At 45.1% G+C, this 20,156-nt stretch overlaps 1 protein-coding gene across 1 annotated transcript in view; it reads left to right on the forward strand.

Moving 5' to 3' along the window:
- The window catches only part of LOC133645207 (nitric oxide-associated protein 1-like), a 24,982-nt gene extending 4,848 nt beyond the window's left edge, over nucleotides 1–20,134 (forward strand). The window contains exons 2-9 of the mRNA XM_062040083.1: nucleotides 1–704; nucleotides 7,325–7,489; nucleotides 8,137–8,241; nucleotides 8,302–8,393; nucleotides 10,263–10,394; nucleotides 15,633–15,749; nucleotides 18,369–18,486; nucleotides 18,555–20,134. The exon at nucleotides 1–704 is cut by the window's left edge and continues 262 nt beyond it. Coding sequence (XP_061896067.1) covers nucleotides 1–704; nucleotides 7,325–7,489; nucleotides 8,137–8,241; nucleotides 8,302–8,393; nucleotides 10,263–10,394; nucleotides 15,633–15,749; nucleotides 18,369–18,486; nucleotides 18,555–18,790 — 1,669 coding nt within the window. The 3' untranslated portion in view covers nucleotides 18,791–20,134. The remainder of the gene's footprint in view (nucleotides 705–7,324; nucleotides 7,490–8,136; nucleotides 8,242–8,301; nucleotides 8,394–10,262; nucleotides 10,395–15,632; nucleotides 15,750–18,368; nucleotides 18,487–18,554) is intronic.
- The last annotated feature ends 22 nt before the right edge of the window (nucleotides 20,135–20,156 follow it).

Genomic DNA, 20,156 nt, shown 5'->3' on the forward strand with positions numbered 1-20,156 from the left:
GAAGAAGGCGGCGCTGAAAGGCCAACATAAGATCTACGGTACGCCAGACGGGGAGGAACCCAGCAGCGACATTCATTGCTTGGGCTGCGGCAGCATCCTGCACTGCCGGGACGCGGTGGCCCCCGGGTACCTGCCCAGCGAGAAGTACAGGGTCCTGCTGCAGGAGAAAGGTCTGAGCGGCGCCACCTGCCAGCGCTGCCACCTCCTGCGCCATCACCAAAAGGCCGTCAGAGTCCAAATGTCCAAGGAGGAGTTCCGCCACGTGGTGCAGACCATCCGCTCTAAGAGGGCGCTGGTACTTCTTTGCGTGGACCTCCTGGACGTCCCGGACTCCGTGGTTCCCGACCTTGCGGAGTTGGTGGGCGCCAACAAACACATCGTGGTCCTCGGCAACAAGATCGATCTCCTCCCTGGAGACTCTCCCAACTACCTGCAGCGCATCAAGCGCCAGCTCTCTCAGTACTGCCAGGAGGCCGGTTTCGGGAGTCAGGTGACCGACGTCCACCTGGTCAGCGCCAAGACCGGATACGGGATCGAGGGTCTGATCTCTAGCCTGCAGAGCACCTGGAAGTACAAAGGCGACGTCTACCTGGTGGGGAGCGCCAACGCGGGCAAGTCCACGCTCTTCAACACGTTGCTTGAGTCCGACTTCTGCAAATCCAAAACCTCCAGCGATCGTAAAGCCACCATTTCCCCCTGGCCTGGTGAGTTCTCATACATCCACAAAGCATGCTGGGAGATCTCATCACCTTTTTATAGTGCACTTCTCAAATAGTCAGTATTAGTGATTATGGAGGCTCAGATGGGACAATAGTAGGGGTGTAACGCTACACAAACATTTGGGTTCGGTACGTACCTCGGTTTAGAGGTCACGCTTCGGTTCATTTTCGGTACAGTAAGAACATTTTTGGGTTATTTATTTACCAAATTTACAAAATGTTCCACCAAAAATATTTTTCTTCGTGTAATATTTGATGTGAAGTAATGGGAACCTTGGATAGGTCAATAATTCTGAACAGCTTTGTTTTATTAGTCAACATTGCAACTTTTTCTAAATGACATTTAACCTTAAAGCTTTTTTATTTCACTTTTGTCATGTTTTTGTTTATTTTAATAGTATTTTTAGAATGTTCCGTGGGCCTTTAAAACATTAGCTGTGGGCCGCAAATGGCCTCCGGGGCACACTTTTGACACCCCTGCTATAGATAATTTAAATGTGATAATCTAAGGATAAAAAGCAGAGCCTGGCGACGCATGCGCGTTTATCATAACTCTCTCTCTCTCTCTGTCTCTGCCCCTCCCTCACCAATGCTGCTGCTTTGTTTTGTTTTTAACCGCTTCTTAACCCTGAACGTACATTGAAAAACACACGCAACCCTAACTCAAAATGCCGGACATTTTTGGCATTTAAGAAACTCCGCCCTGACAGCTCGCAAAAGAGGACGTATGGTCAGTCTATCCTAGCCCGTTAGCTGCTAGCATGCCGTGTGTTGTGCCTCGGTGTGCATTGTTTACACAACGTGCGTTACGCTACTTAATATGTCCGTGTGGAAACTAGGGATGATACTCGAAACCGGTTTTCCCGGTTGTTTGATAAGAAAAGAACCGAGTCTCGGACTCGAATCCCTTTTGAGAACCGGTACCCGTTATCGAGACCACTATAGTAAAGGAAAAGAGTTTATTCTTTATTGGAATCCCGTCCCGACCAGAAATGCTCCGTGGGACATCACAAGAAATGACGTCATGTAGCTCAGTCATTAGGCGCAGATAGCGAAAGCAGGAAAAACAATGGATGGGAAAAAGCGCTCCAAGGTGTAATAAAGTTCAAAACAAAAGGTATAATCCATTGAATAACTTTACTGAGAGATTTGAGCAGGGTAAAACACATGACCAACACTTTTACCACCAACCGGAAACATAGCAACCAGGCTAGCACCGCACCTCCTTTACGGCAGCTGTCGCAACCTTCTTAAAACAACACTGCAGCACATACATATATATACAACACTGCAGCACATACATATATATACAACACTGCAGCACATACATATATATACAACACTGCAGCACATACATATAATTACAACACTGCAGCACATACATATATATACAACACTGCAGCACATACATATATATACAACACTGCAGCACATACATATATATACAACATATCTCCCTTTTTTAACTTTTGTTTTTCTTTCCTGTAAACGTACAAATCACACTGTATATGTGTTGTCTGTCTAATTATAAATAATGCTGACGAGGCGTGTTGGCTGAGTTCTTGACGTTTACTTTCACAGCGTGGCAACATGCAACAACACTTTTCGGGGCTACCGCGCATGCTCGTCACTCCCGTTGCATGCTGGGTAGTGTAGTTGTTATATTCTCTAGCTCATAACATCTTTCCCCCTATAAAGAAATAATGTTAACTCAATAAAGTGTATTTCTTTTTTTAGCTTTAACTTTTCATTTATTAGCATTTTAACCACATTTGCAAACAACTTTTCTCTCATAGAATTTTCTTTCAATAAATAAAGTGCAAAAATGTCAAAGCATCATAACAAACAGTTATGTCAAATAGCAGCAGAAGTGCACTTTTTGGAGCTGTATTATTTTCAGTTTTGTGCCCAAGGGACTGATTTTATTTAACACTATATTATTATTTATACACTATAGTGATCACAGACAGCTTGTTTTTGTGTTACTGTATATATTTGTTTCTTTGAAAAATCCCACTTAATATACTTTGGGTTAACAACAGTCAATATTTATTTATTTATTTTATTTTTTTAGGTGGGTAACAGTCAATATTTATTATTTATAGATTTTATTTTTTTATTATATAATAAAAGTGAGCTTTGTTAAACCAAATATTGTGTGTTTTTTTCCATATACAACAACCTATCTGGACTCCATAAGAGAATCCATAAGGAATCGTTTCGATAAGAGGATTCGATAGTAGACTCGAACTCAATAATTTCTTATCAAACATCATCCCTAGTCATGATACACCATATATATGTGGATATGTTTAGTCCATGTCAGGATACACCATATATATGTGGATATGTTTAGTCCATGTCACCATACAGGATATATATGTGGATATTTAGCTTTAGCCTGAATGAACACTTGATGCATATAATCCCAGCAGTATGATGATTCTATGTGTCTACATTCAAACATTCTTCTTCATACTGCATTAATATATGCTACTTTTAAACTTCCATGCAGAGAGGGAAATCACAACTAAAAGTGTATTTATTAAACAGTTACTAAGCAGTGGCACAAACATTCATGTCATTTCCAAACAGAAAGTGCAAGATTGTCAGAGACATTTTAAACAAGCTATTAGTGCACTTTTGTGCATGATGTCACTAAGATGACTATCCAAACAACACTAAATTAAAGTGCACTTTTTGTACAGAACGCCACTACAATAGTTAAAACAAATAAAGTGCACTTTTGTGCATGATGTCACACAAGATATTTCAATAAGTGTCATATAAAAATGAGCTGCATAATAGGACATCAAATAGGTGTACGTCCTTCGCTATGTGGTAGGTTCCTGCGGACGTTATCTCCTTCTGTTGTGGACTATTTGTTTCATACCGTGTCGATCTGGAAATGGTTGCTTGGGCATTTTGTGGGTGTGGCACGAACGGAGATGTTGACATGCGAGTTTCAAGCACTCTCATTCTCTAAAGCAGGGGTCACCAACGCGGTGCCCGCGGGCACCAGGTAGCCCGTAAGGACCAGATGAGTAGCCCGCTGGCCTGTTCTAAAATAGCTCAAATAGCAGCACTTACCAGTGAGCTGCCTCTATTTTTAAAATTGTATTTATTTACTAGCAAGCTGGTCTCGCTTTGCTCGACATTTTTAATTCTAAGAGAGACAAAACTCAAATATAATTTGAAAATCAAGAAAATATTTTAAAGACTTGGTCTTCACTCGTTTAAATAAATTCATTAATTTTTTTACTTTGCTTCTTATAACTTTCAGAAAGACAATTTTAGAAAAAAAAAAAGAAAAGATTTTAGGATTTTTAAACACATATACCTTTTACCTTTTAAATTCCTTCTCTTCTTCCTGACAATTTAAATCAATGTTCAAGCAAATTAATTGTTTTTATTGTAAGAATAATAAATACATTTTAATTTAATTCTTCATTTTAGCTTCTGTTTTTTCGACGAAGAATATTGTGAAATATTTCTTCAAACTTATTATGATTAAAATTCAAAAAAAATATTCTGGCAAATCTAGAAAATCTGTAGAATCAAATTTAAATCTATTTCAAAGTCTTTTGAATTTCTTTTAAAATTTTGTTCTGGAAATCTCGAAGAAATAATGATTTGTCTTTGTTAGAATATAGCTTGGTCCAATTTGTTATATATTTCTAACAAAGTGCAGATTGGATTTTAACCTATTTAAAACATGTCATCAAAATTGAAAAATTAATCTTAATCAGAAAAAATTACTAATGATGTTCCATAAATTCTTTTTTAATTTTTTCAAAAAGATTCAAATTAGCTAGTTTTTCTCTTCTTTTTTTCGGTTGAATTTGAATTTAAAGAGTCGAAATTGAAGATAAACTATGTTTCAAAATGTAATTGTCATTTCGTTCGTGTTTTCTCCTCTTTTAAACCGTTCAATTTAAGTTTTTAAATATCATTAATTATTAATAATAACATAGAGTTAAGGTAAATTGAGCAAATTGGCTATTTCTGGCAATTTATTAAAGTGTGTATCAAACTGGTAGCCCTTCGCATTAATCACTACCCAAGAAGTAGCTCTTGCTTTCAAAAAGGTTGCTGACCCCTGCTCTAAAGGGTGACTTTTCAAATGATGCTACAAATTAGCAGTAATGTTACTTTTGTAGCAACACTTTTGCCGCATACTTGACATATTACGGTTGTACTGTTCAACATCTTCCCGCCAGACGATGGTTGATTCTTCCTTCATTTGTTAGCAGATTGGCACCTTCTCTCTCTCGTATCACCACTCGCACCGCACCGCTAGCACCACAGCTAATGTTACCATGTCGCTACCTCTCTGCTCGGCGAGGGTGTATGACGTTGCACGCGTGACAGTATGACATATGTAAGAAGGCGCGCTTGTTTTATGTCTCTGTGAGAAGGAGAGACAAGAAAGAGTGAGAAACGCACGTAGTGTAATGCCCGCAGCTAAAAGCAACTGTGTGAGAACGTATACTCCAATATCACCATATAGTCATTTTCTATATCGCACAAAGACAAACCCGCGATATATCCAGTATATTCCATATATCACCCAGCCCTACTTCATTCACAATCAATATGGATTCAAATAATAAATAAATGCGATCAAAAGTCTGATTACTATGGATCCTATGGGAGCTGCTCTATTCTGCCTCTAAAGCCTTAAATAGCATCCAGACACCTCCATTAAGGTTTTATATACATGATGTAAGTATATATGTCATGTAGTAACATTCATAATAACATGTAATATATACATGATGTAAGTATATATGTCATGTAGTAACATTCATAATAACATGTAATATATACATGATGTAAGTATATATGTCATGTAGTTAACATTCATAATAACATGTAATATATACATGATTGTAAGTATATATGTCATGTAGTAACATTCATAATAACATGTCATATACACATGATGTAAGTATATATGTCATGTAGTAACATTCATAATAACATGTAATATACACATGATGTAAGTATATATGTCATGTAGTAACATTCTATACATGATGTAAGTATATATGTCATGTAGTAACATTCATAATACATGTAATATACACATGATGTAAGTATATATGTCATGTAGTAACATTCATAATAACATGTAATATATACATGATGTAAGTATATATGTCATGTAGTAACATTCATAATAACATGTAATTATACACATGATGTAAGTATATATGTCATGTAGTAACAGACACATTTATTGTAACATTTAATATTTACGCATTTTGATCATTTTAAGGATATGCGGCACATTAATTCCATAAACGTATCACAACGTTTGCTTTTTTTTAACATGACTGATTATTACTCAGTGCAGACTTTGAGAGCCCACAACATAATAAAGCATCACTTACTGTACAAGGTCTGCTGTCATCAGATGCCGACTGCTCGGATGTTCATATATTCCATTTAGATGAAGAATGACTCATAATACCGTAATTTCCGGACTATAAGCCGCACCTGACTATAAGCCGCACCAGCTAAATTTAGGGGAAAATACAGATTGCTCCATATATAAGCCGCACCTGACTATAAGCCGCAGGGCTTTGATGTGTAATTAGCGTAGTATATCGGGGTTCCTGCTACCACGGAGGGGATTGTCGGGACAGAGATGACTGTTTGGGAACGCAAAGCGTCCCATTTATTAACAATAAATCTTTCAATCATTCAATCAAACTTTCACATCTTTGACATGGCCAACAGCATTCGTGCAGAGTACAAATAATACAACGGTGCAAAGTAATACAAAGTGCCCGCCTGTACGTTATCAAAATAACCAGCCTACCGGTATATGAAAAGTCAGTCTTTAATCATTGTGTCATCGTCTTCCTCCTGCGTACTAAAACCACCGAAATCCCCTTCGTCGGTGTCGGAGAAGAACAGGCCGTATATAAGCCGCACCCTTGTATAAGCCGCAGGGACCAGAACCAGGGGAAAAAGTAGCGGCTTATAGTCCGGAAATTACGGTAATTTATTTCAGTCATTTCATTCAAAAAGTGAAACTTGTATATTATACACATTGTTTACTGACATATTCCAAATGTTTATTTCTTGTCGTTTTGATGGTTAGAACTGAAAACGAATGAAAATTCCAAATTTAGTATCTCAGAAAATGACATTACTCATGACCGATTAAAAAAGGACTTTAGAAATGTTGGTGAACTGAAAAGCATGAAGATGACCAGTACTTGACCAGTACTTGACCAGTACTTCTTCTCTGGTGTTTGGACCCGCCCTCTGACTTTGACGGATAAAATACATTCTTCAAGTGCTGACACAAGATGTTCAAAATATAAAATAAATAATGAAATCACTAAATAAACAAATCAATAATAAAACATGTTTGTATTTCCAATAATGATTAATAACACAAGCAAGTAATTATTTGAAGATGTATTTAATTTGCAGATATGTAGCAGCAGCAACTAATGCTGTTTGTTAAATGTTACCAATTATGTAGAATAACAAATAAAAATCAGTGTTTTCACTCTAGGCGGGACATGAACAATTCTTGTTTGCTATGATGGAAGATAACCATTGTCATGTGACCATGTTGCATTCAGGGACCACTCTCAACCTGCTCAAATTCCCCATCATCAACCCCACGCCGTACAGAATGTTCCGGCGGCAGAAGCGTCTTGGAGAATGGGACCGGCAGACGGAAGATCAGCTGCCGCCTGACGAAGTGAAGAGGCTGCAAGACTTCCGTCGCCAGGGATACTTAGTGGGTAAAGTAAGGGGCGGGGCTACATGGAGAAATGTTTAAAACTATTTGGATTTGAAATGAAAAAAATAGACAAGCGGTAGAAAATGGATGGATGGATGGGTTATGAAACCAAAAAAAAGTTTGGGTTTATTTTTTGGTTCGTAACACCAAAAAAATTGCAACCCAAAAAAGATTTGTAACAAAAAAAGTATTTTGAATTTAAAAAAAATATTTTCAAACAAAAAAAGGTTCGCAAACAAGAAAAAAAAATTGGCAACTGGAAAATAATTGCAACCAAAAATAAATGGATTTGAAAGAAAAAAAGATATTTGTGACCCAAAATTTATTTTTTGCCAAAAAGAATGGTTTGGAAATTTAAATATAATCAAACCAACCCAAATTGTTGGTTACAAATAATTGATATATTTATTTGTGGTTACACCTTCAGTTCTATCTTGTGGGCGGGGCCTCCTTTAAACAATTATTTTTATTGGCCAGTATCCACCGACCACCAGTCTTTAGTATTTTGCGTGTGAAACAGACCAATAAAAAGGCTTCTAACATTGTTCAGAGGAGGCCCCGCCCACAAGATTGAAGTGGAGTCGTATATAGAAATGATTTCAATTTTGTTTGAATAAAAGACACAATAGAGCATGTGTGTACTTCCAGGTCGTGTGGGGAGAACTTTCCTGCCCACAGTCCAACCGAGAGGGATCTCATTTGACCCCGACAGTTTAGCTTTTGGGGAGAACAGCGAGGAAGAACAGAGCACGGGTGAGAAATGTGAGGTCTGTGATTGGTGGATGATGTGGTAACTGATGAAGATTTCCACAGAGAAAGAAGCCTCGGCAGACGAGTTCACCTACAACGAGCTGAAAGGCGCTCACTGGCTGTTCGACACACCAGGAATCATGAAGGAGCACGACGTGAGGACCAGACTCTGACACTTTCATACAGCTCCTTGCTAACCACCGTCCATTGTCCACAGCTCCTCTCTAACCACCGTCCATTGTTCATACAGCTCCTCTCTAACCACCGTCCATTGTTCATACAGCTCCTCTCTAACCACCGTCCATTGTTCATACAGCTCCTCTCTAACCACCGTCCATTGTTCATACAGCTCCTCTCTAACCACCGTCCATTGTTCATACAGCTCCTCGCTAACCACCGTCCATTGTTAATACAGCTCCTCTCTAACCACCGTCCATTGTTCATACAGCTCCTCGCTAACCACCGTCCATTGTTCATACAGCTCCTCTCTAACCACCGTCCATTGTTCATACAGCTCCTCGCTAACCACCGTCCATTGTTCATACAGCTCCTCGCTAACCACCGTCCATTGTTCATACAGCTCCTCGCTAACCACCGTCCATTGTCCATACAGTTCCTCGCTAACCACCGTCCATTGTTCATACAGCTCCTCGCTAACCACCGTCCATTGTTCATACAGCTCCTCGCTAACCACCGTCCATTGTTCATACAGCTCCTTGCTAACCACCGTCCATTGTTCATACAGCTCCTCTCTAACCACAGTCCATTGTTCATACAGCTCCTCGCTAACCACCGTCCATTGTTCATACAGCTCCTCGCTAACCACCGTCCATTGTCCACAGCTCCTCGCTAACCACCGTCCATTGTCCACAGCTCCTCGCTAACCACCGTCCATTGTTCATACAGCTCCTCGCTAACCACCGTCCATTGTTCATACAGCTCCTCGCTAACCACCAACCATTGTTCATACAGCTCCTCGCTAACCACCGTCCATTGTTCATACAGCTCCTCGCTAACCACCGTCCATTGTTCATACAGCTCCTCGCTAACCACCGTCCATTGTTCATACAGCTCCTCGCTAACCACCACCCATTGATCATACAGCTCCTCGCTAACCACCGTCCATTGTCCATACAGCTCCTCGCTAACCACCATCCATTGTTCATACAGCTCCCCGCTAACCACCGCCCATTGTCCATACAGCTCCTCGCTAACCACCGTCCATTGTTCATACAGCTCCTCGCTAACCACCGCCCATTGTTCATACAGTTCCTCGCTAACCACCGTCCATTGTTCATACAGTTCATCGCTAACCACCGTCCATTGTTCATACAGCTCCTCGCTAACCACCGTCCATTGTCCATACAGCTCCTCGCTAACCACCGTCCATTGTTCATACAGCTCCCCGCTAACCACTGCCCATTGTCCATACAGCTCCTCGCTAACCACCGTCCATTGTTCATACAGCTCCTCACTAACCACCGCCCATTGTTCATACAGTTCCTCGCTAACCACCGTCCATTGTTCATACAGTTCATCGCTAACCACTGTCCATTGTTCATACAGTTCCTCGCTAACCACCGTCCATTGTTCATACAGCTCCTCGCTAACCACCGTCCATTGTTCATACAGCTCCTCGCTAACCACCGTCCATTGTTCATACAGCTCTTCGCTAACCACCGTCCATTGTTCATACAGCTCCTCGCTAACCACCGTCCATTGTCCATACAGCTCCTCGCTAACCACCGTCCATTGTTCATACAGCTCCTCGCTAACCACCGTCCATTGTTCATACAGCTCCTCGCTAACCACCGTCCATTGTTCATACAGCTCTTCGCTAACCACCGTCCATTGTTCATACAGCTCCTCGCTAACCACCGTCCATTGTCCATACAGCTCCTCGCTAACCACCGTCCATTGTTCATACAGCTCCTTGCTAACCACCGTCCATTGTTCATACAGCTCCTTGCTAACCACCGTCCATTGTCCGCAGCTACTCGCTAACCACCGTCCGTTGTCTGCAGGTCATGGCTCTGCTGAATGAACAGGAAGTGAAAGCCCTGGTTTCTACGCGGGCTATCGTACCTCGCACCTTCGTACTCAAGCCCGGAATGAGTCTCTTTGTGGGAGCTCTCGCTCGGATCGACTTCCTGCAGGTGGGCAACTTTTATTTTTGAAAACTTGACTTTGAACTTCAGTCGTCTCTCGTTGATTGCGGCAGTTGCTTCCAAGCCTGACCTTGGTTATCTATTTCCCGCAAAGTAAAAACTGTCTAAATATGTTCTTTAAGCTAATTAGAGCCTGTAAACATGACATAACTTCCAGACACCTTGAGTGTGTTCTACTCGAGACTACAGTACTCACTGGCAGGATCCTCCAAGCATCACCCAGCCGCTACAACACGGCTACTACCCTGGAAATACTTCATCCCATTCCTCTAAGTTACAACTGTGCTTTTTAATTTAACAAAATTCACAGTCCATGTGTGTTTGAAAGTCCCCTCTACGTTGACCAGATGGGTCGGGAGTCCCAACTGCTGCAGGCACACCCCTCGCCTCCATCTGCCCGTCCTGTCTCCCGGGAGCGGCTTCATCCTGACGGGCTGGCCGACGTTCAGCTCCGGCAGATCCCTCGCCGATTTGTCATACACTAACTTCGCCGCCTGATGCTTCCCCCTCAGCTTGTCGGGAACCCCTGTGATGACCTGAGGTGCAGGGAGCTGGTCGGCCACCGGAAGAAGGGTTCTCAGCCTTCGTGACACGAGCCACTGTGCTGGGCTGAAATGCATGCCCTCAGTGGCCGTGTTTCGCCAATGCAGAATGGCCTTCCAGGGGTCCTTTTTGGCACGGTCAGCCTTTTTGCACAAGCCTTTCACAATCTACATAGGTAGTAGTGGAAGCGTTGACAGGCGAACACGATGCTCAGGCACTCCTTTTCTATCTGTGCGTAGTTTTGTTCCGTCTGGGTCATGGCGCGGTAGGCAAAAGTGACAGGCTGCCCTTCCTGTAGCAGACAGCACCCCAGGCCTGTCTGACTGGAGTCGCTCTGTATGGTGACTGGCTTGATGGCGTCATAATAACGCAAGACCGGTACTGCTGTAACCAGTGTCTTCATTTTCTTCATGGCAGCATCATGTTTTGGCAGCCAGTGCCACGTCACGTCTTTGTCTAGCAGCCTTCTCAATGGTTCACATACCTCTGACAGGTGGGGCATGAATCTGGAAAGATAGTTCACAAAGCCAACACACCGTCTGTGGGGTTCGGCATGTCCAGAACCGCCCTGACTTTGTCAGGGTCAGCCTTGAGGCCCTCAGCGGACAGTATATGGCCGTGGAAACGGACCTCCTTCCCTCGGAACTGCAACTTTTTCAGGCTCAGCCTGAGCTTAACTTCTCTGTATCTGTCTATCAGGGCAATGAGGTTTGGGTCATGGTCGCGGTTGGCCTCATCGTCCGTATCCCCGCAGCCAACTATAAGGATATTATCGGCTATGGGTTCAAGCCCAGTTAATCCAGCTAGGAGCTCATGTTGCTTTCTCTGGTACAGTTCCGGAGCATCTGACACACCATAGGGGAGCTTCAGCCACCGTTTTCTGCCCCATGGTGTCCAGAACATTGTCGTCAGGCTACTCTCCTCACCCAGTCGGCACTGCAGCAATGCATCACGTGCATCCACCAGTGTGAATATACGCGCCTTTGGCAGCTTTTACAGCACGTCATTTAAAGTGGGCATGAGGTAGTGGGACCGGTTGAGTGGCTTCGGGTCAATGCATAATCTCAATTTATCTGTTTTTTTCACTATGACCAGATTGCTGATCCAGTCTGTGGGCTGTATGACTGTGGTTAAATGTCCATCCTTTTCGTATCGATCGAGCTGTGCTTTAATAGCTGCCTTGAGGGCCACTGGAACATTCCTGGGGGCACACTGCACAGGCGCCACACTGCTGTCCAGCTCAAAGTGAACATCACCAGGCAGGGAATCAACTGGGCCGGTGAACACGTCGTGGTATGTGTTGATGAGACGCTCTTTGGTCAGCTCTCCCATCCTGCAGTGTTCCACCATATTTAGCTCCTCAGGAATGGTGAATCGTATCAGGCCCAGTCTCTCACATGTCTCCCCTGAAAGCAAGGGCCTCTGGCCTGTATGCACAACCTCAAAGTCCAGCTTGTGTGTTCTGCCCCTAATGACACACTGTGTGCTGTGTGAGTTCATCCACTCACTGTTGTACAGCTTCAATCTGACTCTTCTGAAGAGGCTTTCTGGGCGCCAGTCTCATCTTGTCCTTCATGCTCATCACATTGCAGGTGGCTCCAGAGTCGAGCTTGCACCTCTGGACCCCCTGTTGCAGTGGCAGATTGACAAACCCCTTCTTCCCTTGCGTGTTCACAGCTCCCACGCTCTCTGCTGTGTACACATCTCCCTCATCTCCATCACTGTCCTCCTGTTCCCCTGTCGACGGGTCATCCACAGCGTTCAACGGGCGTGTGTGCTGACCCCTCTTCATGCATACTTTAGCAAAATGGTTGGCAGTTCCACAAGAGCGGCAGGATTTACCAACGTTTGTGCCTTGTCCCTGTGTCTCTCGTGCCCTGGGGCTGTGAACTGTTGTTGGTGGGCTCAGATGGCCCACCGGCAGACCTGCGTCCATATCTTTGTCCCCCCTGCATGGCATTGATGCTCTCTCCAGGCCCAGAGTTGCCCAGCGACATAGTCTTTAATTTGCTGTCCATGACCTCGGCTGCACGGCAGATCATGATTGCCTGATCCAATTTGAGATCATTTTCTCTTAGTAAACGACGTCTGGCGCCCTCATCAGCAATGCCAAGGACAAGCTTGTCCTTTATGAGTTCATCTTTTATAGCTCTGTATTCACAAGAGGCAGCCTTTTCTCTCAACCTTGTAACAAAAGCATTTATGGGTTCTCCTTCCTCTTGCTTTAAGTTTCCAAAAATGTACCTCTCGAATGTGACGTTCCTCACGAGGGTGAAGTATCTCTCCAGTGCCTCCAGAATAGCACCCGCATCTTTCTGTTGGTCGGCAGTGAGTCCCAGGTTGTATTTGTAAACATGGAGGCAGTCGTTCCCCATTAGCCGTCTCAGCGCCGCCGCTTGGACGGGCTTCTCCTTCTCGCTGAGCCCGGTCGACAGCAGATAATCCTCAAACTCTGCTCGGAAGTTTTTCCAGTTGCCGTGAGTGTCCCCAGCCATCTTCATGGGCTCCGGAGGCGCGATGTTGGAAGCCGTTATACCAATGCGGTGCTAAAGCTAACTGGCTAACTGAAACTGCTAAAACTCAGCAAAACAAATAAACGCACACTGTCTCAACAACGGACAGAATGTGGGGCATAATCGGGTCCTGCTTGGGACTTCTGACACCATATTAAATGGTGTGGTGCGTTATAAAGATGACAAGAGTCCTGTACCGTGTATTCAGGCTGCATGTAGGAAATACAACTGAGGTAAACACACGTGACGCAGGGATGTATTATAGGTGAGGGCTCTGCGGCTGCCACAGTATGTCAATACAATCAATCAATGTTTATTTATAGAGCCCTAAATCACAAGTGTCTCAAAGGGCTGCACAAGCCACAACGACATCCTCGGTACAGAGCCCACATAAGGGCAAGGAAAAACTCACAACCCCAATGGGACGTCGATGTGAATGACTGACTATGAGAAACCTTGGAGAGGACCGTATATGTGGGTGACCCCCCCCCCCCCCCCCCCAGTCCATAGTAGATCTAACATAATAGTGAAAGTCCAGTCCATAGTAGATCTAACATAATAGTGAGAGTCCAGTCCATAGTGGATCTAACATAATAGTGAAAGTCCAGTCCATAGTAGATCTAACATAATAGTGAGAGTCCAGTCCATAGTGGATCTAACATAATAGTGAGAGTCCAGTCCATAGTGGATCTAACATAATAGTGAGAGTCCAGTCCATAGTGGATCTAACATAATAGTGAAAGTCCAGTCCATAGTAGATCTAACATAATAGTGAGAGTCCAGTCCATAGTGGATCTAACATAATAGTGAGAGTCCAGTCCATAGTGGATCTAACATAATAGTGAAAGTCCAGTCCATAGTGGATCTAACATAATAGTGTGAGTCCAGTCCATAGTGGATCTAACATAATAGTGAGAGTCCAGTCCATAGTGGATCTAACATAATAGTGAGAGTCCAGTCCATAGTGGATCTAACATAATAGTGAAAGTCCAGTCCATAGTAGATCTAACATAATAGTGAGAGTCCAGTCCATAGTGGATCTAACATAATAGTGAGAGTCCAGTCCATAGTGGATCTAACATAATAGTGAGAGTCCAGTCCATAGTGGATCTAACATAATAGTGAGAGTCCAGTCCATAGTGGATCTAACATAATAGTGAGAGTCCAGTCCATAGTGGATCTAACATAATAGTGAAAGTCCAGTCCATAGTAGATCTAACATAATAGTGAGAGTCCAGTCCATAGTGGATCTAACATAATAGTGAAAGTCCAGTCCATAGTAGATCTAACATAATAGTGAGAGTCCAGTCCATAGTGGGGCCAGCAGGAAACCACCTCGAGCGGAGACGGGTCAGCAGCGCAGAGATGTCCCCAACCGATGCTTAGGCGAGCGGTCCACCCCGGATCCCGACTCTGGACAGCCAGTACTTCATCCATGGCCACCGGACCTGTGTCCCCCCCCCCCCTCCAGAAGGGAGAGGGGGGACACAATCACCCTGTAACGCTAACTTCCTACTCACCATTTACCCTGCAAGCTAACTTCCTACTCACCATTTACCCTGCAAGCTAACTTCCTACTCACCATTTACCCTGCAGGCTAACTTCCTACTCACCATTTACCCTGCAAGCTAACTTCTGTTGCGTCGACCAGCTCTTCCTCCCAGGGAATCTAAGTTACTGGTCAATCCCAAGTTCTTTCGATGACATATATGCTGAGTAAGAAGGACCATCAAGACAGAATTGGAATATTTTCAAGTTTTACTAAAGCTTTAGGAGGTCAACTTAACCAATACATTCATATCGGCTACTCTAGTTGATCTGACATTCAAACGGAAAAGCCCACTAATTGCACACAAAGAAAGCCTCCATCTCCCCCCTCGCAACACTGATAAGGAAAAAGAGTGGGGGTTGTAGTTCACATTCCAAGGGTGAAGACACTAACCAGGTATCTGAAATGTCGAAAGAAACTGGTAGAATATACAAAGGAAAAGTACTAGCTACTCTAAACATGGCTATGTAAAAAGAAAGAACTCTTGAACATATATGCATCCTCCACACTTCCTACTCACCATTTACCCTGCAAGCTAACTTCCTACTCACCATTTACCCTGCAAGCTAACATTGGCTGGATGTTTGTGTTGTGAACCAAAAAGTGAATTTTGTCTTTCAGGGCGAGCAGTCCTGCTGGTTCTCTGTGCTGACCTCCGCTTACCTACCTCTTCACCTCACCACTGTGGACAAGGCCGACAGTGTCTACCACAAACATGCTGGACATCAGCTGCTGGGGGTGAGAGGTCACAATGTCAGTGGTCAAGTGGGGGTCATGGTGGGGAGAGGTCACAATGTCAGTGGTCAAGTGGGGGTCATGGTGGGGAGAGGTCACAATGTCAGTGGTCAAGTGGGGGGTTCAAGGTGGTGTGGGGGTGAGGTCACAATGTCAGTGGTCAAGTGGGGGTCATGGTGGGGAGAGGTCACAATGTCAGTGGTCAAGTGGGGGTCATGGTGGAGAGAGGTCACAATGTCAGTGGTCAAGTGGGGGTTCATGGTGGTGTGGGGGTGAGGTCACAATGTCAGTGGTCAAGTGGGGGGTTCAAGGTGGTGTGGGGGTGAGAGGTCACAATGTCAGTGGTCAAGTGGGGGTCATGGTGGGGAGAGGTCACAATGTCAGTGGTCAAGTGGGGGGTTCAAGGTGGTGTGGGGGTGAGAGGTCACAATGTCAGTGGTCAAGTGGGGGTTCATGGTGGGGAGAGGTCACAATGTCAGTGGTCAAGTGGGGGTTCATGGTGGTGTGGGGGTGAGGTCACAATGTCAGTGGTCAAGTGGGGGGTTCATAGCGGTGTGGGGGTGAGGTCACAATGTCAGTGGTCAAGTGGGGGGTTCATAGCGGTGTGGGGGTGAGAGGTCACAATGTCAGTGGTCAAGTGGGGGTTCATGGTGGGGAGAGGTCACAATGTCAGTGGTCAAGTGGGGGTTCATGGTGGTGTGGGGGTGAGGTCACAATGTCAGTGGTCAAGTGGGGGGTTCATAGCGGTGTGGGGGTGAGAGGTCACAATGTCAGTGGTCAAGTGGGGGGTTCATAGCGGTGTGGGGGTGAGAGGTCACAATGTCAGTGGTCAAGTGGGGGTTATGGCGGTGTGGGGGTGAGAGGTCACAATGTCAGTGGTCAAGTGGGGGTTTATGGTGGTGTGGGGGTGAGGTCACAATGTCAGTGGTCAAGTGGGGGGTTCATAGCGGTGTGGGGGTGAGAGGTCACAATGTCAGTGGTCAAGTGGGGGTTCATGGTGGTGTGGGGGTGAGGTCACAATGTCAGTGGTCAAGTGGGGGGTTCATAGCAGTGTGGGGGTGAGAGGTCACAATGTCAGTGGTCAAGTGGGGGGTTCATGGCGGTGTGGGGGTGAGAGGTCACAATGTCAGTGGTCATGGTGGTGTGGGGGTGAGAGGTCACAATGTCAGTGGTCATGGTGGTGTGGGGGTGAGAGGTCACAATGTCAGTGGTCATGGTGGTGTGGGGGTGAGAGGTCACAATGTCAGTGGTCATGGTGGTGTGGGGGTGAGAGGTCACAATGTCAGTGGTCATGGTGGTGTGGGGGTGAGGGGTCACAATGTCAGTGGTCATGGTGGTGTGGGGGTGAGAGGTCACAATGTCAGTGGTCATGGTGGTGTGGGGGTGAGAGGTCACAATGTCAGTGGTCATGGTGGTGTGGGGGTGAGGGGTCACAATGTCAGTGGTCATGGTGGTGTGGGGGTGAGAGGTCACAATGTCAGTGGTCATGGTGGTGTGGGGGTGAGAGGTCACAATGTCAGTGGTCATGGTGGTGTGGGGGTGAGGGGTCACAATGTCAGTGGTCATGGTGGTGTGGGGGTGAGAGGTCACAATGTCAGTGGTCATGGTGGTGTGGGGGTGAGAGGTCACAATGTCAGTGGTCATGGTGGTGTGGGGGTGAGAGGTCACAATGTCAGTGGTCATGGTGGTGTGGGGGTGAGGGGTCACAATGTCAGTGGTCATGGTGGTGTGGGGGTGAGAGGTCACAATGTCAGTGGTCATGGTGGTGTGGGGGTGAGAGGTCACAATGTCAGTGGTCATGGTGGTGTGGGGGTGAGGGGTCACAATGTCAGTGGTCATGGTGGTGTGGGGGTGAGAGGTCACAATGTCAGTGGTCATGGTGGTGTGGGGGTGAGAGGTCACAATGTCAGTGGTCAAGTGGGGGGTTCATAGCAGTGTGGGGGTGAGAGGTCACAATGTCAGTGGTCAAGTGGGGGGTTCATGGCGGTGTGGGGGTGAGAGGTCACAATGTCAGTGGTCATGGTGGTGTGGGGGTGAGAGGTCACAATGTCAGTGGTCATGGTGGTGTGGGGGTGAGAGGTCACAATGTCAGTGGTCATGGTGGTGTGGGGGTGAGAGGTCACAATGTCAGTGGTCATGGTGGTGTGGGGGTGAGAGGTCACAATGTCAGTGGTCATGGTGGTGTGGGGGTGAGGGGTCACAATGTCAGTGGTCATGGTGGTGTGGGGGTGAGAGGTCACAATGTCAGTGGTGTGGGGGTGAGAGGTCACAATGTCAGTGGTCATGGTGGTGTGGGGGTGAGGGGTCACAATGTCAGTGGTCATGGTGGTGTGGGGGTGAGAGGTCACAATGTCAGTGGTCATGGTGGTGTGGGGGTGAGAGGTCACAATGTCAGTGGTCATGGCGGTGTGGGGGTGAGAGGTCACAATGTCAGTGGTCATGGTGGTGTGGGGGTGAGAGGTCACAATGTCAGTGGTCATGGTGGTGTGGGGGTGAGAGGTCACAATGTCAGTGGTCATGGTGGTGTGGGGGTGAGAGGTCACAATGTCAGTGGTCATGGTGGTGTGGGGGTGAGAGGTCACAATGTCAGTGGTCATGGTGGTGTGGGGGGGGTGTCTGCAGGTGCCAGCAGGAGGAGCAGAGCGCATGAAGGACTTCCCGGCCTTGGTTCCTCAAGAGTTCCGGCTGGAAGGGTGCGGTCACACGGAGGCCGTGGCTGACATCAAGCTGTCGTCCGCAGGTACGCCACAAACGTGCGCCTGCAGGCGTCAGCCGCGCGGTTGTCATGGAAACCATTGCTGTGTGCAGGCTGGGTGGCGGTGACTGCGCGGCAGGGTCAGCAGCTGCTGCTGGCGGTCCACGGCCCGCCCTCGCTGGCCTACGGCCTGAGGACGCCGCCGCTGCTTCCACACGTGGTCTCGCTGAAGGGAGCGCGAATCCCCGGATCGGCCGCCTACAAAGCCAAGAAGCCGTCGGGGATGCTGGACCTCGGACTGTCCGCACGTGCGGCCTCCAGGCAGAAAGCCAAGGTCAAGAAGAAATGAGAGGAAGTGACGTTTGCACCTGGGGATAAGTTGATTGGCAACACTAAATGGTTCCTAGTGTGTGAATGTTGTCTGCGTGGGCCCTGTGATGAGGTGGTGACTTGTCCAGGGTGTACTCCGCCTTCCGCCCGAGTGTAGCTGAGATAGGCTCCAGCACCCCCCGCAACCCCAAAAGGGACAAGCGGTGGAAAATGGATGGACGTTGTTGTCAACTAAAGAAAACATTTGATGACAAACTTTATTTGATGTGTGAAAACTGCTCATTTCTATCAGACGTGAAACAAGCCACTTCATTAGGAACACATGCTGGGAATGTCTTGAATATTTTCCTCCCAGAAGAAACATTTGTGCTTCCATTACAGTGCAAATTGTGGTTTTCTTTGCTGAAATATTTACTGTTTTATGTTTATTAGGGATGTCTGATAATATCGGCCTGCCGATATTATCGGCCGATAAATGCGTTAAAATGTAATATTGGAAATTATCGGTATTGTTTTTTTTATTATCTGTATCGTTTTTTTTTAATTAAATCAACATAAAAAACACAAGATACACTTACAATTAGTGCACCAACCCAAAAAACCTCCCTCCCCCCATTTCTTCCTGTTATCAATATTCTGGTTCCTACATTATATATCAATATATATCAATACAGTCTGCAAGGGATACAGTCCGTAAGCACACATGATTGTGCGTGCTGCTGCTCCACTAATAGTACTAACCTTTAACAGTTAATTTTACTCATTTTCATTAATTACTAGTTTCTATGTAACTGTTTTTATATTGTTGTACTTTCTTTTTTATTCAAGAAAATGTTTTTAATTTAGTTATCTTATTTTATTATTTTTTTTAAAAAGTACCTTATCTTCACCATACATGGTTGTCCAAATTAGGCATAATGTGTTGATTCCACGACTGCATATATCGGTTGATATCGGTATCGGTAATTAAAGACTTGGACAATATCGGATATCGGCAAAAAGCCATTATCGGACATCCCTAATGTTTATACTCCATCACAATTGAGCTTTCATACATCATCAATAACAAATCTAAAAAAAATAAATTTGCTTTTATTTTGAAGGAAGTCACTAAATAATAGGCGTGGGAATCTTTGAGCACCTAACTTGTCATCCAATTCACTGGGTGATGATTCCACTCAACACTGTTTTATTTGGTATATTCATTATCAAAGTCTTTAAAAACTCATTCTGATAAATGAGGATGAATAAGAACATAAATGGCAGCCAAACTGCTGAGCAATAATTGTTAGACATCACCTTTCTTATCCAGGAGGTTCTGAATACATGACACCAGTTATTATAACTAATGTACCAAATAATATACTGCCTTCTAAATAAAGAAT

Source organism: Entelurus aequoreus, linkage group LG28 (assembly GCF_033978785.1).
Source record: "Entelurus aequoreus isolate RoL-2023_Sb linkage group LG28, RoL_Eaeq_v1.1, whole genome shotgun sequence".
Lineage (NCBI taxonomy): Eukaryota > Metazoa > Chordata > Actinopteri > Syngnathiformes > Syngnathidae > Entelurus > Entelurus aequoreus.